The sequence below is a fragment of the Carlito syrichta genome, unplaced genomic scaffold (assembly GCF_000164805.1).
Source record: "Carlito syrichta isolate Samal-C Ts95f unplaced genomic scaffold, Tarsius_syrichta-2.0.1 Scaffold308863, whole genome shotgun sequence".
Taxonomy (NCBI): Eukaryota; Metazoa; Chordata; class Mammalia; order Primates; family Tarsiidae; genus Carlito; species Carlito syrichta.
Window position 1 is genome coordinate 165,402 of NW_007252959.1, and position 16,912 is coordinate 182,313.

General features: G+C 33.6%; 1 protein-coding gene across 1 annotated transcript in view; it reads left to right on the forward strand.

Annotated features, from left to right (window-relative positions):
- Positions 1-16,912, forward strand: part of ADAMTS19 (ADAM metallopeptidase with thrombospondin type 1 motif 19) — a 242,966-nt gene that overhangs the window by 124,461 nt on the left and 101,593 nt on the right. The window contains exons 9-10 of the mRNA XM_008066227.2: positions 14,460-14,600; positions 16,683-16,833. Coding sequence (XP_008064418.2) covers positions 14,460-14,600; positions 16,683-16,833 — 292 coding nt within the window. The remainder of the gene's footprint in view (positions 1-14,459; positions 14,601-16,682; positions 16,834-16,912) is intronic.

The following is a 16,912-nucleotide window of genomic DNA, read 5'->3' on the forward strand; positions in this document are numbered from 1 at the left end:
AAGTGCAACTATTTTAACCAAGTACTAAATGAGATGATTTAAGGAAAAGACACTTTACCTTTATGTAGTAGAATATACCCAAATTTATGCATACTTGAGACCAGTAGTTTGCTCCATAGAAGCCACGTAAATGAGTAGACCAGGAACTCAGTTTGGATAGCTTAAATGGTACTAAAATATTATTTTATTTGACTTTTATAGTGTTGTACCCAAAATCAAGAGAGATGTGCCAAAAGTATGTGTAATGATTAATGGATTAGCAGCAGCACATGTGATATATGTTGAGCTACAGTTACTAAAAGTTCTTACCAGTAAGCAATATTTGTCGCAAAATTAGAAGGTGGTGCTTTCTAGATGCCAGATAGTGAAAGACCATAACAGCCAGAATAACTTCATCGTTATTTTTTTTTAAAACAAGGGAATTTATATAAATTATATTATCATTATCATCTAGGTATAAGGCACAATATAGGAAGAAATGAAGAAACTGGAAGTGCAAAAAAAGCATTCACATACTAACAATCCCTCAAACAGTGAAAATCTTCATAGATATTAGATGATTACATCTATAAATCTCATGTTCCTGCACTTGTACAGTCACGTGGGCACACACAAGCAAACCCTTTATTTAGAGATATGATTGACAGTAGCTACTTAAGTGAAACTTTTAAGTCTTAATATTATTTTTCTTTTTTGATTTCTTTTTGTTGTATTAAATTATATAAGTAGAAATAGTCTTTAGAAACTATTAACGAAGTATACCATCATAAATTTTGCAACTCATAATTTTAGAATGGCAGAATGATTCCATTTAAAATTTTCAATTCAAGAATACCTTTATAGTCACACATGAAATGTTTTGAAACTTATGTTAGATGAATGGATTTATGTTTGTTGACTTGAATTTTATTTCCAGAAATTCCCCAAACAACTTCTGATATAACTGGAAAAATTAATACCATTCACCATGTAATGAAAAATGACCCTTGGTGTGAAGATTTAAGTAATTGAAGAGAATAAAATGTTCTTCTCTTATTGTTGCAAACAAATCTAAAATACAATTGGCAGAACTATATTGATTTTTCCTTTCGGAAGTTATTAATTAAAAAAATCTCAGGGGTAGTGGGATTGACAGTAGTTGATATCTGCCTGGAGAAGTGGGGGCACACCTCATCAAAAAGGGTACCTGCACGATGAATATTTGTATATCTAATCCTGAATTGTACCCCACAATTTTAAAATAAAAATTAAAAGAGGGAAAAAAATAAAAATAAAAAAATCTCATACAATTATATATAAAATATAAGTTAAAATCTGCAGTAAAAAAATTAAATAAAGTATTTAAACCAACTTTTAAAATTTTCTTTTCAAAATTATTTATCTTTCTAAGCAGTAGCTCGGGTGAGCTATTCTTTTTCTTTTCTTTCTTTTTTTTGTGTAACCACAAATTTTGAGCAGGGAATGCTTTTTTTTTTTTTTTTTTTTTTGTTGAGTTGGGAGTCTCACCCTGTAGCCCAGGCTAGAGTCCAGTGGCATGCTTATGGCCACTCCCGACTCAACCTTCTGTCTTGAACCCCTGAAATCAAACAACCTTCTCGCCTCAGCCTTCCAAAGTGCTAGGATTATAGGCTTGAGCCACTGCACCCAGCATAGGAAATGTTTTTATTGGTAGTACTGAATTAATAAAATACTCATGAAATATAAATGGGATCCAATTTACTATGATAAAAGCTAATTTTTATAAATAAAAATTGTTTAGAAAATTGCTCATCAATTTGACAGTTTGTTGAATGAATATATATAGATGTACATATTAGCTATATTCTGTATATTTTATTTGATATTTATGAACAACATTTTGTTAGAATAAAAGATATTACTTTATTTTAGGCTATAACTTATTAATATATTAATTGTGATTAAGTTACTATGTTTGTTTTTTTTTAAGAGGTGTGTCCCCAAGACCACTCTCATATTGTTTGCTAGAAGGACTCACAAAACTTACCAAAGCTATTTTACTTATTTTAAGCTGTTTTTGCATTAAAGAATATAGACTAAAATCATTAAAAGAGGTTAGGCATGGTAACTAATGCCTATAATCTCAACGCTTTTCCTGGCTGAGGTAGCAGGATTGCTTGTGCCTAGGAGGTTAAGACCAGACTGGGCTACATAGCAAGACCTTGTCTCTTAAACAAACAAACAAACAACAACACAACAAAAATCAAAAAATTAGCTAGGCATGATAGTGCATGCCTGCAGTTCTACCTGCTCAGGGGGCTGAGGTGGGAGGATTGCTTGATCCCCGGAATTCAAGACTACAGTGAGCTGTGACCATGCCACTGCACTCCAGCTTGGGTGCAAAGTGAGACCCCAACTCAAAAAAGGAAAAATGCAAGGGAAAAAGTTGCATAGGGCAGAGTCCGTGAGATACCAGGCTCAAGCTTCCAGTTCTCTCCCAGTGGAGTTGTACACACAGCGATTAATCCTCCCAACAACGTGTGAAAACATGTACAAAATATTTGCAACCAGAGGAGCTAACCTGAGCCTTGGCATCCAGAGTTTTTACTGGAGTTTAGTCATGTAGATTTGGCTGCCATTCTACAAGGTAAACCTTCAGTCTCCATTTCCTCCAGAGATCAAATTGGCCCTAGTTCCCAACCATAAATCACATTGTTAGCTAAAATCACCATGGCACAAGTCTCCCCCGCCTCACCCTCTCCCTGACTCACTAAGCATAGGTATTCTTGTCAAAGATTATTTGGCAGGATATCAAGGGCTTAGATGTTACCTCCCAGGAGCTAGACAAGGACCAAACTTTTCTTTAGAATATGCAAGTTTTGGACCACCCAAACTTGTTAATGCTTTACTAAACAATTACACAGTATTTTTAAAGTTTCAAAATTTCATATTTCATATTAGGTTGCCAAAGACGATCTAATAAAAGTAGCAATCTCTTATTAGCAGATGTGCTAAATACTGTATATTCATGTCTAATCCAGTCTCACAAAATTTTTAAGTATAGTTACTATCATCATTTTACAGAACAGGAAACTAAAACTAAGAGATTTGTTTTTTAGGAGTTCATTTGATGCTGATGACATTCTCTTTTGATTAAATATATTATAAAGATTTTTCTAGTTCTGATAGTTAATTTAATTTTGATTTTTTATGCATATATGTATAGATTTTTTTAGTAGCCAAATTTATACAGTAAGTCCCCTACATATGAACCTTTAAGTTGTGAACTTTTAAAGATGAAAATATGCATTCTCGTGTCTAATTATGTAGGTTAGTTCACATGTCTGGCGTACATTGTCACATGTGTGCATCCTCTACAAGTGGTTATGCTTTACTGCACAGTACCGTACAGAGCACAGCAGTACAGTATCTTTGCTTTAAGCTTAGGATGTCTGGAAGCAAGCATAAAAGCAGCGGTGATGTAGATGGTACAGTACTATATAGCCAATTTTGTTGGTTGGGTATATAGGCTAATTTTGTTGGACTAAAAACTGGACTTATGAGCTCACTCTTGGAACAGAACTCATTTGTATGTAGGGGACTTGCTGTGTTTTTTTTTATAATTGTTTGTGGGGGTTATTGCAATTACAAGTTTGTACTACTATAAAATTAGGAAAACACTTTTTGTATAGTTGTCTTACATTTTCTCTCTCATTATCTAACACTTGAAGGTTTCTGAAATTTACTTTATGTAGTAAAGTTCTCTCTATTAAATTTGTATTTCTCATTAACTGCTCAATAAATGATCTTACTCCTCAAGTGTGGTCTGTGGTAAGATAGGGAGCTATGCCAGAGTAGAGCACATTGCTTCCTTCATTGAAAAAGTCTTGGAATTTAAAAATGAGAAAACGAACTAAACTGTGTGCTTGGTGGTGTGGCTGATTTACATTTTAGCACCAGCTACTTATCTGGATATAAATCAGTAATTTAGAAAGTTCACCAAATAGCAGCCAGTGCACAGACCATTCTCTGAGTAGCCCTACCACATGACAGATGTGGTACACCCTTATTCATTCTAAGTCAGTGTTGCACTAGGAAAGTGTATTTACGTTGCTAAAAAGCAATCTTTTTATTTTTGGCCTGAAAGGTGGTCTATACTTGTACATCTTTTTTCTCATTTTTTTGTGAAGTACTTTTAGATATAATTCTGTGATGCAATTAATTGCAAATAACATAAGTTGTTTCTTTGTACAAGTATTTAGTACTCTTAGAGTATTTTGTTATATAAATAAATACTTATAGATTCCATAGATAGATTGATAGGTTCCATATATATATATATATATATATATATATATATACACGCACACACACATAAACATACACGTATGTGCATGCGCACGTGCGTGCACGTGCACACACACACACACACAGGCTTTTTTCTCTGGGTCTACAAACAATTCAGTTCTTTTTATGGATTCCAACCAAAAGCAAATTAACCACTTTGGTATTGGTTATGGTTTTAGTAAAATTTAACCCCAGATCAAGGCATTGTAAAACATATACATTATCAGAGAAATAATAATTTTAAAGATATGTGTTAATAGCATAATCCTATGTGACCATTTTCTGACCCTGCTAAATCTGGAGATTTGTTGAAGAGCATAACTTTGCATTGGCTTAACACATTGAGGCTAAAGACTTCTGCTCCCACCTAAAGAAGGAAGGCAATAATATTAGCTTTATTTTAGAGATGATGATTGCCAAAGTTCACACAGCTAGTAAGTGCCTGAGTACATGTTCAAAGCCAAGTCTGTCCGAATCCAAAACCCATGTTATTAATTACAGTGCTATGCCAGAAACGTGGAAGAGTTCTTCTAGTTAGATTCAACCTACTTCTGAACTGACTTTGGATTATCTTTTCCCACCTTATCTCTTCAGCTGTATTTCATTTCATACTTCCTCTCACTCTCAGCACTGCTGTCACAATAGAATTCTTGCAGTGTTTCTAATGTATCCTGTTTCTTTGTGTTGCAGGACATAAGCACATGCTGTTCCCTCCACCTGGAAAATGCTGCTTCCCAGCTTTGGGAAGTAATTAGAAGTAATTCTCTTTTCCTGCTCATTGTTTATATATCAACTTAATAGCCACTTCCTAAAGGAAGCATTCTGTGAAGGAATCTCTCTATTAAGCATTTTAGAGACACCACTTCCTTTGTAAATACACATTTGTTCATATATTAGATATATACTTCACTAGGCTGTAAACTTCAAAAAGTGAAGAACCATATCTGCTTTTGCTTATCACAGAATTCTTAATTCATTTGATAGTGCTCGGTACATATTAGGTACATATTATATTCATAATATATGAATATATATAAAATATGTGAATAATTTAATATAGTAATTCGCTTAGTAAAATATCATTATGCATAGAATATTAGTGATCCTTAAAACAGATTCTGTAGCATTGTTAAAATTGTTAAGAATATTTTTGATATTACATGGGACTCAATAAGTTATCAAGTAAATTTGTATAAAAAATAAGATCCAATATTTCAAAATATTCCGGATTAAACATATAGTGAATATTTATTCCAGTACAGACTGCAGAAATGACATCCCACACCCTAAAATTATTGTCCCCTGAGGTCTTCTTATTACAGTAGATGGAAAAAGCTCATTCTTCCGGTTGGTCAACCAAAAACCATGAAATTATTATTGAGCACTCTCTGTCTCTTATAGTCCACTTTCAATTCATCAGTTGTTGAATCTACCTTCATAACATGCTCAGAATCTGATTACTTTTCTAAATTAATTTTCTGAACTAAGCCACCAATGTGAGAGCATCAGGGTTACTATAGTAGCCTATTAAATGATCTTTCTTTTTCGGCCCTTGACTGCTAGAGCCTGTTTTCAACTCAGAGTCAGGGAGATTTCTTAAAAATAAAGAAAATTGCCTAACTTTTTGGCTCAAAACTTTCCAATAGCTTCCTGTCTCATTGGGTGAAATCCCCAACCCTCACTCTGGCCCACCAGACTCTCCATGCCTAGCCTCCTTCCCTGCCATACCCTCCTTACCAACTATGCTCCAAGTCCATTGCCTCTGTGTTAAAGCCTCATGAAGTTTAGTTTAAAAATTCATGAAGCAAACACATACTTCGAGGCTTTGGCTTTACCTTTCCCTTCTGCCTGGAAATTTCTTGCCCAAAACAGTCACATAGTTGCTCTCTTTCAGTTCTCTACTCACATGTCACCTTTCATTGAGGCCTTTATGATTAAATTTCCCCCAAATTTTAAATACAACCACCACCTACATTTATTCCCCTCTGATTACTTTAATTTCCCCATAAAACTTTTCAAAATCCAAATCTCACTTTCTGACTATATCTATCTATCTATCTATCTATCTATCTATCTATCTATCTATCTACCTACCTACCTACCTACCTACCTACCTATCATCTCTTTGTACATAATGAATTCTTGTCTACTTAGTTCACTATCACATTCCCAGCACTTTAGCACATTTATCATAGTTAATACTCGTAATAGATATTGTTGAGAAAATAATAAAAAAGCTCCAACGAACTATATTTACAAGTTGAAAGAGACTCCATTAAACACATACCACTTATTCGTTAAGAATCTCATATAAAAATTCTTTTGCCTAATAGAGATGTTGAGTTGGATCAAATTTCATAGGTAGAGGAAATAACATATATCATGTCATTATAAAAACATTGAGCAGTTTTTTATATGTCAAAATGCATATGTGTTTTTGTTTTTTGTTTTATCTTTTGAACCAAAAGAAAAAGAATAATATATATTATTAAACTTTGGCATGGAGACATGGCTTTTCCACCAAGTTGGTAATTCAAGAGTTTTTTTTAGAACTGAGAGACTAACGAGGCAATAAATATGCAAAGTTAGCTCCTCTAAAAGGCAAAAAATATTTGGGGCACCTGCTAAAGTTTTAAGCATTGCCAGAGTACCAAGAATACAGATGTCTTGTGACTAATGAGTCTTGGAAATCAATGACATTTACATACATACTCCTCTGGAAATTGTGCCTAGATAGAATTAGGGGAAGGGTCAGGTTATAAACCTGCTTCTTCAGACATCTGTATTTCTGTTATTAGTATCAATATTGCTCCTGGCCTTTAATTGAGACTTCTGACACATCTTTAACTCTTTCTCCCTCTAGCTCCTCCCATAATTATTTGCCAAATTCTACTCATTCTTTAACTGAAATAAGTGTTTCACCTATCTGTTTCCTCTCCTGTTATTCCTCCAGGCTTGGACTATTGCAGTAACTGCCTCACTGGTCTCTTTGTCTCAGGTACTTTATCTTTCTAGTCTATCTCATACATTAGCAGGAGTCAACTTCCTGAATTATGGCCTTGATCATCAGTTTGGAAATCTTTACTGCCTTTCACCACCTGATGAATGAGCTCCAAATTCCTTAGTCTAAGATTCATGACTTTTATAGTATAGCCCTAATCTGTATTTCTAACTTTATAACCTAATTCTCTCATGAAGGCTAGCAATCCATAATTTTCAACCATGTTTTTATTCATGCTTTTTATCTTATCTCAGTTCCCAGCACTACTGATTTATACTTGTTCCAATTGTACTTACCTGTTAATGTCCAAGACAAATGCTTTTACCTTTGTGAAATTAAACCTGAATGTCTGGCTAGAAATAAATTTTCATTCTTAATTCTTTTGCAAGATTATTGTAAGTACCACATGCCACATGATTATTTCTGATATATACTGATTTATACTGATATTTACATATATATAAATCCCCAACTGAATAGCAACTTTTATGAAAACAGAATTAATGTCTAATAGTTTTTCTCTCACAGCACAAAGTTGTATGTATTATATATCAGAGATACTCAAATATTGTATGAATAAATATCTGTTGTCTGAATGCTCATCTGTTAGATAGTCATCTAGAAAGATATTGAGTCTAGAAGAGGGAAGGGAAATCACTTTGGGTCAAGGAATGCAATTGCCTTGATGAAATAAGATGGTTTTATGAGAAAATATGATATAGCTATAGGAATATAAACATAGCAACATTTTTTTCCATTTTGGTATACTATAATACTTTGAATTCCTATTTAAAATAAACTATATGAAAATACAATAATTCAATTATGTTTCAGTTATGATGAGCCTACCTTACAGTCTGGATATAGGTTTGTCTATTTGCCGGGCTCAGTGGCTCAGCCTGTAATCCCGTGCTTTGGGAGGCTGAGGTGAGTGGACTGCCTGAGCCCGCGGGTTCAAGATCCTCCTGGACAACTTGGCGAGACCTCATCTCTGCAATAAATCAAAAATTAGCCGGGTGTGGTAGCACGTGCCTGTAGTTCCAGCTACTTGGAAGGCTGAGGCAGAAGGATCGCCAGAGCCCAGCAGGTCGAGGCTGTAGTGGCTGGGAGCGGCCACTGCACTCCAGTCTGGGTGACAGAGTGAGACTCCAACTCAAAAAACAAAACAAAACAAAACAAACAATAGCGAAGGCATCAAAAGCAAGCTAGGTGCTTGTCAAAAAATGAATGGATAAAGAAATGTGGAAAGAATATATATATATATATGAAATACTATTCAGTCTTTAAAAAGAACAAAATTTTGCCATTTGCAACAACATAGATGAAATTTGAGGGAGTTATGCTAAGTAAAATAAGCCAGACACAGAAAGACAACTACTGCATGATCTCACTCATATTAGAGACTCATATTAGTCTCTCAGCTTGCAAGGGAAAATTAAAATATTTTTTCATAGGAAACTAGCTTTTTTGTATTCTTAAAATTCAAAGAATCTGTGTATATAATAATACAAAATGCATTCATAAGAAACTAGTATCATTAAAGCATGTTTTAATGAGGCAAGTGTTTATAGGCAGGAGATCAGTCGGGCAGATATTGCAGTAATCCAGAAGTAAAGAGGATTGGTACCTGTGTTGTTTGTTTAGCAGTAGAGGTGGGAAGGGAGAAATGAGTGGGATTTAAAAAATATATAACTAACAAAACTGGCTCAACATCCCCATAGAACTAATGATTACACTTAAAAAAAAAACGAAAAAAACATAGAATTTGACCCTCCTGATCTTAAAGCTTAAAACTTAAATTTGTCTTATGAGAGTTCCTTTCTCAGGAAATGTATGTACCCACAAGCCAATAGTATCAAGAACCTGAAACTCACCAGATCACAGCATCCAGATAATGAAATACCAGACCCCTCCCTAAGTCCTGTTTACCAATTCCTCTTCTTCACTGTTCCCTAATTTCTGTTTTCTACATTTCTGCCTCACTATATAAAACCCCTGACTTCAGTGGGTTGTGGAGATAGATTTGAGTATGAATCTCCCATTCTCCTTGGGTGATATCACCCAAATAAAAAGTCTTTTTTCCCTGGCAATACTCAGTGTTTCAGGTTTTCTGTTTGGTAAGCAATGGGGCCTCAACTGAAGCCCTAGCATTTCAGTAATGCTAACAGGGTCCAAGCATCTATTGACTATACAAAGGCAAAAGATAGACTATTCTAATCCTAGTAGGTGATAAAAACTTTGAGGGTTTGATTTATCTTTATGATCCCAGCTCAGCACGGTGGTATATTCTCAGCAAGTCCATATTACATTGCTAGATAAATCTGTAGTATAATTCACAACTTAGTCAAATGGAATCTTTTTTTGTATTTCAGCTTTTCTTATTTTTCCCTCAAATGTTTTACCTTGTTGCTGATTTGCTTTACGTAGCCTTTGGACTTGCATTAAAAGTACATATTTCATTGTTTTGTGCAAATCACAATGATTTGAAATATTAAAAAAGCGATAGATGATACAAAAAGTTCTTGCATTTCTTAATTTCTGACTTTTTCTCCATAAGTACACAGCAGTAAAATTACATCAAATTAGATATACCTACTGAAATATATGAAGTTAAATGTCATATTGTGGAAATATACTTCCAGTTAGACATTGTGATAGTTTCTTTTATTAAATATTAAATGTATTCAGCACAAAAATTCTATTTTTTAGAAATATTATGGTTCACAAATCAGAACATATTCAAATTATCCTAAAAATGTGAGTGAATTCATAAGGCTTCTCCTCTCTAACCCTTTAAACATCAAAAGGGACCATCTTCAAAATCCAAATGCTTCTCCAGCTTTCCGCAGGATATCACAAAACTTCCTGGCAGGGACTTTTAAACAAGTTGAGAAGTTTTATAAGATAAAAATATTTTTTCAGTTGACTTGACAACCATGTACAATGTTAGTGGAGAGTTTATTTGCCCAAGGCTCTTTGTCAAAATGAATTTAAACTGAGATTATTAAAATGTAGTTCAATTGCACAGTGTGAGGAGAGGTGTTGCTAATATTTTACTTAGAGAATGTTTTCCATGCAGTGCATGTGACCTGGTTATGGAGCTGTATATGTAGAGGTACATTTCTGCTAAAAGAACAGAAGCACTTAAAAGTATTCAGAAAATAATTTTCTGCAGACATGGAGAGTTTTGATTCAGGAAAAGAAGCACAATAGTGTGGTAGTTTAGAGGCTCATGCGCTTAAGCATTAGACTGCCTGGGTCTGAGGCACAGTGCTTCCATCAGTCTCAGCACCTTCCTGATCTTTAAAATAGAAGTCATGATAATGAAAACAATATAGAAATTATTTATTTTTTCAATAACTTTAGGGGATACAAATAGTTTTTGGTTCCATGGATACATTATGTAGCAGCAAAGAAGTCTGGACTTGGAGTGTACTCACCAGCTCCACCTATGCACATTTTACCAGATTAGAGATTTTTCATCCCCCCTCTCTTCCCACCCCTTCTGATTCTCCAGTGACCATTATATCATTCTGTATGCCTTTTCACAGCCTTAGTTTAGCTCCCTTATGGGAATATTGTGAGTACTGAATGATATCATCATTATCAATGCTGAATGTAGCGGCTGGCACAGATAAGGGTTCACAGCTAATTGTTTTGTTTCATATTTTTAGAATCAGGACACTTAGCTGTGTCTTCTGATAATTCCAGATGTGTGGTTACAAAAAAAATAGCTCCCTCCAATTTGATGATAAGCTTTTCTGTTATGAGTTAAATAGCTTTAGGAAAACTTAACTAATGATAATGCTTGAATCACCAGATCTCTCCATAGCTGAACCTAATTTCTTACATGAGAATCAGGATCCCAAAGGGAAATGATCTGGATGAGAGGTTGTAATGTTCCATATTTAGAAAATCATATTACACTACTTTGGGAAAATATCCAAGTTGCTAAATCTGGGAAGCAGCTCCTCTCTTCTCAAATGTACACATTATTTAGGAAGTTTTTTTATTTCTGAATAAAAAGTTGTTGCCCTTCCGAAATGATAGCATCTGTATATGATTTGAAACACTGCACCGCCAAGAAAAAGTCAAGCATGTTTCATGTGGCTAATGGTTATTATTCCATTGATTACCCAGTGATATGTGCTGCAGCCAGAATCCATGGAAGAGATAGACAGTGGCACTGGCAGGGTCTGTATCCGAACCATACAGTTAGAAATACATTGAGGAATTCTTACCATTTGTGAGGTTGTGTCATATTTACCATTTCATGTCTTAGTCTAATATCTAAGCAAAGGAAATTCTTCCCATCATTATTTTCTTAGTTTTTCTTAAGTTCATACTTTCACTAAAGAAAACAGATTATCTTTATGATAATTTAATCTCTATGTATCTTTGGACAGATAATATAATACAGTAAAATTTTTCTTGTCTATTGCCCTAATGTAAAGAATCATTATGATGGATTCCTTATATAGTCCTGACATGGTGCAGGTTCTTTATATCATCCTATGCAGTCTTCACAGCAAATCAGTTAGGAAAGTATGTATAGCAAATTAGGAAACTGAGGCATATTTATTGATTTTTTTTTAATAATTAATCAGTATTTTTATTATAGTTTTGTGGGGTTATTTATTGATATTTAACTTAACTCTGGTTACATGAATAGGAAGATATAAGAGATTAAATCTCTAACTTCAATATCATTTCATTCTCCTCACCAATATTCTTTTACTTGAGCCAGTTCACACCTATTATATCTCGTACTTTTCTTCTTTATCTTCAAAATATGAAAACGTTTATCTTCTTATTTTCTCTGTCAATTATTCTAATATGTGTTGATACAGATTCTATTTGAAGACATTAATTAGAAAAGAAATATATGAATCGCCAATGAATTCTTCTAATACTACAAGTGAAAAATAATATTCAATAATGTATTTTTAGTTATATTTAGACAAGAATTCTCGTAGTTAAAGTTAACAGACATAGTGATACAGTTGGACTTAATTCATTAATCATATGGGTAGACTTTATTGTTTTCCTTTTATATCATTTTCGTCTTTCAAATACATACTTAGTTGCAACAATTTTGATTCAAATGTTTAATTTATCTTAATAAAAATGTAGTTTGGTAGTCTTCAAATATTTTATTTTGACTTGAGAAAATGTGGGTAGTCTAGCTGTAATTTCTCTCAGTAAATTCTATAATAACTCTTTCAATTTATTGTTTTAAAATATAATATAAATTTTCTTGTAAATTTTTCATTAGGAAAAACAGTTTTACTATCTAGACCATAACAGAAGAAGAAAAGAGAACTCTGGGCTATTCAGCCATCATCTTAGAATTTGCAAGTACAAAAATAGACATTTTTCTGCATCTTCAGTATTAATTCTCATTCACAAATAATGATTTTACTGCCCTCATTATGAGAATTCATAGGAAATTACATGAATTTTTTTTCTGTAATATAAATGATCCTACATGATGACTTGTATCAATGTTTCAACATGGGTTGCAGAGTGATTGCTTTATGCCAGGCTCTTAGAGAGATGAAAAAGTCCTTTTCCTCTAGAATTTAGAAGGTTAACAGAAAATTGAAGTATATAATGCCATGTAGGAAACACTTAACAATGTTGTTCATAGCTCAAAAAGCCCATGGCCACACCATAGTTTAGTAAGGCAATGGCAGCTACGGTCCGGCAATGGCCAATCTTGAAGATTAAGTCAAATTTGTCCACCTTAAAAAAGCTGAAGGAAAGGTACTTTGGACAAGATGGGGCATGGGGTATGAAATTTATAGATGCCCAATGTAAAATGATTAACCACATGAGTTCCAGAGCCAGGTACCTCAGGTTAGCCATTATAAATTTCCAATTTCTCACTATATAACCTTGGGAGAGTTACTTCTCATCAGCAAAATGGATTTTTTATCATTTCTACCCCATGGGATTGCTCAACTCAAGCTCATGAAACCCTTTATATGATGTACAATACATATAAAATGCTAAGTAACAGTTGTGAGAAAATAAGAAGCAACATAACATTTGGAAAATTGCAAGTCATTTGGTATTGCTGAAGAGAAAGTGCAATAAATTGTATGGAATCATGTTAAAGAGCTGAAAATTGCCATATAGGTAATGAGAAAACAGAAGATTAGCATAATCCAATTATATTTTAAGTAGATCTCATTGGGACAAGGTAAGAGGAGGGGAAGGGAGAATGTTGGTAAAGATTAGAGGAACAGAACACATAATAATTGTCAAGACTCTTCATCTACTGTAATTAGAGTATTATATAATTTTTTACTAATAAGAATATGGATAGAAGGGAAATGACAGTTGATGCAAATATTTAGAAAGTAAAATTGCCCGGACTTGCTCCTAACACTTACTGATAAATAGCCTGGGTGGTGAATGATGACCTGAAGATGTTTTCTTTCACAGAACTTACTGGCTAGCAAAATCATAAAAAGAGCAAGAAAGAAAGAGAATATAGGAACAAACAGGTTTGAAAGACAAAGTAAGAAGGGCAGTTTTTAGACATACACATTTAAAGTACTCTAGAGCATCTATTTAGAAATAAATCACACTTTTAGAATAAAGTTTCTGCAGATTCATTATTCACTAGAAAAGTTAAAGAAGGCCACAAATGGGGATGCTTACCCAGGACAATTTGTTATGAAGTAGGTAGTTAGAAGATGGTTTAATGGAGTAGATGGTACCGACACAATAGTAAATTCCTAGTTCAATGTGTTCTCATATTTGGTAAAAGGTGTGGTTTCAGATTTTGAAGAAAATTTGAGGCAGGGAAGATAAAAAATCTAGTGTGGTTTTCTGTTACTTAATTTCATACATACTACTATACAAAGACTGTATCTATAGACCATTTCAATGTAGGTTACTTAACCATGTCATTTTGTAGGTTGATTGGGGAATTTTTTTTAATAAATAAAAATATTTGCCTTAAGTCTGGTTAACAAAATTTTAAAAGTAAATTAGCCTGAAATCCAATATTATCTCGAGACTAATTTCTTTAAAACACATTTCTTTCCCAATGTTTTAACTATTTAACTACAGTTATGAAAAGTTTTAAAAAGTAATATTTACCTAATGTAATTATAAAAATTTTAATTATATTCTGAATCAGCATGGGCATTAATCATGACAATGACCACCCATCATGTGCTGATGGTCTTCATATCATGTCTGGTGAATGGATTAAAGGACAAAATCTTGGTGATGTTTCATGGTCTCGATGTAGCAAGGAAGATTTGGAAAGATTTCTCAGGTACTGAGGTCACTTATTGCTTTTGCCCTTTGAATGTTTATGTGTTCCTGCTTTCTCACTAACCAGGGAAGGCAGTGTGGCAGAGTGGAAAGGCCAACAGGGTAGAAATTCAGGTACTTCATTAAAATCCTGGCTCTTGCATTGACTCGTGGTATGCATTGGGGGACATTATTTAGCTCATCTGTTTTTTTAGTTTCTACATTTTTAAAATAAAAGGATGGACAAGATGATTTGTAAGATTGAAAAATTGTTGTAATGATTTTTAAAAATCTGTCACAGTATTTGCTTGAGTCTCCAATGTTTCCCAGCAGATATATTTTCATCTTAGCACCCAATACTTCTGTTGTTATCACAAAGCACAGACCCCCTCTATCAAAATCTCTACCTTTTCATTATGATACTTTCACACTTTGAATCTTTTTTCATTAATACATAGTTTTCACCATTGTAATAGTCCTTGATTCTCTTCTTTTCAACCTTCAATAACACTAAGTGTCTATCTGGTTGAAAAAAGAAATGAAAAATTTTCTAATTTTCATTTTGAAATCCTTGTTCTTTACTTATTCTTTTAATAATAGAAGGAGCAACTGAAGTAGTAGGTGATACACAAAATAGTTAGCAAGATGTTTAAGGTATTCAAAACAAGTCTAAATAAGAAATACAGAAATATCTATCCAGCTAAATTCATTGAACAGATGAATTTTACTCATATTTTCCATGCCCTTTAAGTAGTTAAACCTATTTTCTACTAAATGTATGTCAAAATATACTAAAATGCTTATTGCATTACCATAACTCTTTTATGAAATATGTATATGCTCTGTGCATACTTTTTGTCATAATAGTCTAGAGTACACCATTCAGAGCTTGTAACATTTGAACACACCATAAATAGCTACACCAGTAGTTCTTCAGAAGGCCAAAATAAGTTCCTTAGGAATGTGCCAGATTTTGTATAGCTGCTTTCACATGAATTGGGACTCTGATCAAATTACATGTTGCTGAAAAATGTTGTATTACAAGGAGGACCCAAAAATAAAATGGAATTATTTTTTGGAGAGCAGGCTCCTTGTGTAATAGTACAGGCTTCTCTCACTAGGTAAATGTTCTGAGAACCCATCATAATCAGTGTAACAGTTAGCATTGTTATGAGAGTCAGCTTCAGTGGATGTTTTTCTTTCTTAATTTTTTCAATGTGTTTGCCTGTTGATGTGTGATTTATGAGCACACCTAACCACACTGCAGAGTGTTCAGCAGTTTTTAACCAAAAATGACATGAGATTCATGCCCCATCATCCATATTTATCCAATCTCTCCCCCAAGCAACTTGTTTTTGTTTCCCCTGATGAAAAAAATTTCTCAAAGGGAAACGTTTTCCGATGTGGAAAAGGGAAAACAAAAAAATGACAGATGCACTAAAAGGCATCAAAATGGATGAGTTCAAAAGTTGTTTTGAGCAGTGCAAAAAGCATCTAGATAGATGTATTGCATCAAATGAAGCGTACTTTGAAGGTGACTGAAGTTTAAACATGTAAGAACAAATGCTTAATTTTTTACAAATAAATTCCAGTTTTTTTGGGTTCCCTCATACAAAGTTGTGTACAAGATGTATATTAAGTTGAATTACAATGCCAAGTACAAACATATCTGCACTATTACTACTCGGTTGAGAATGCTTGCCATACATTTTTAAAATCCCTTAGTTTAGATGATTTCTTACATTTACACATCACATTTGGGCAAGTTACTCTCTGAGTCTGTTTCTGTATATTATAAATGTATAAAATAATACCTGCCTCACAGTGTTATACAGATTGGCTAAACTAATTCATATGCATGTGCCTTACAAACCAAAAAGTTCTAGTTCTACTAACTTGAACATCATTATTTACAAGGATTCCTTTAAGTAATTGTAAATAATTGATGTTCATAAATAGAATAATTTTTATGAACAATAAAATTTTCAATATTATTCAAAATAATACTTTGGTATTCTAAAAATGTTTCTTATTGTTATGCTAACTAATCATAACAGCTTCTTACAATAAATTCAAATTTTGACACATATCTGAATATTGTTAGGTCAAAGACCAGTAACTGCTTGCTGCAAACAAATCCCCAGAGTGTCAATTCTGTGATGGTTCCCTCCAAACTTCCGGAGATGACATACACTGCTGATGAGCAGTGTCAGATTCTCTTTGGGCCATCGGCTTCCTTTTGTCAAGAGATGCAGGTAAGGGTTGTGTTCAGGTGGGATTTTTAAAGTTTTCACATTCCCTGTTTAGAAGTATTGATTGGAGGAGGAGGAGAAT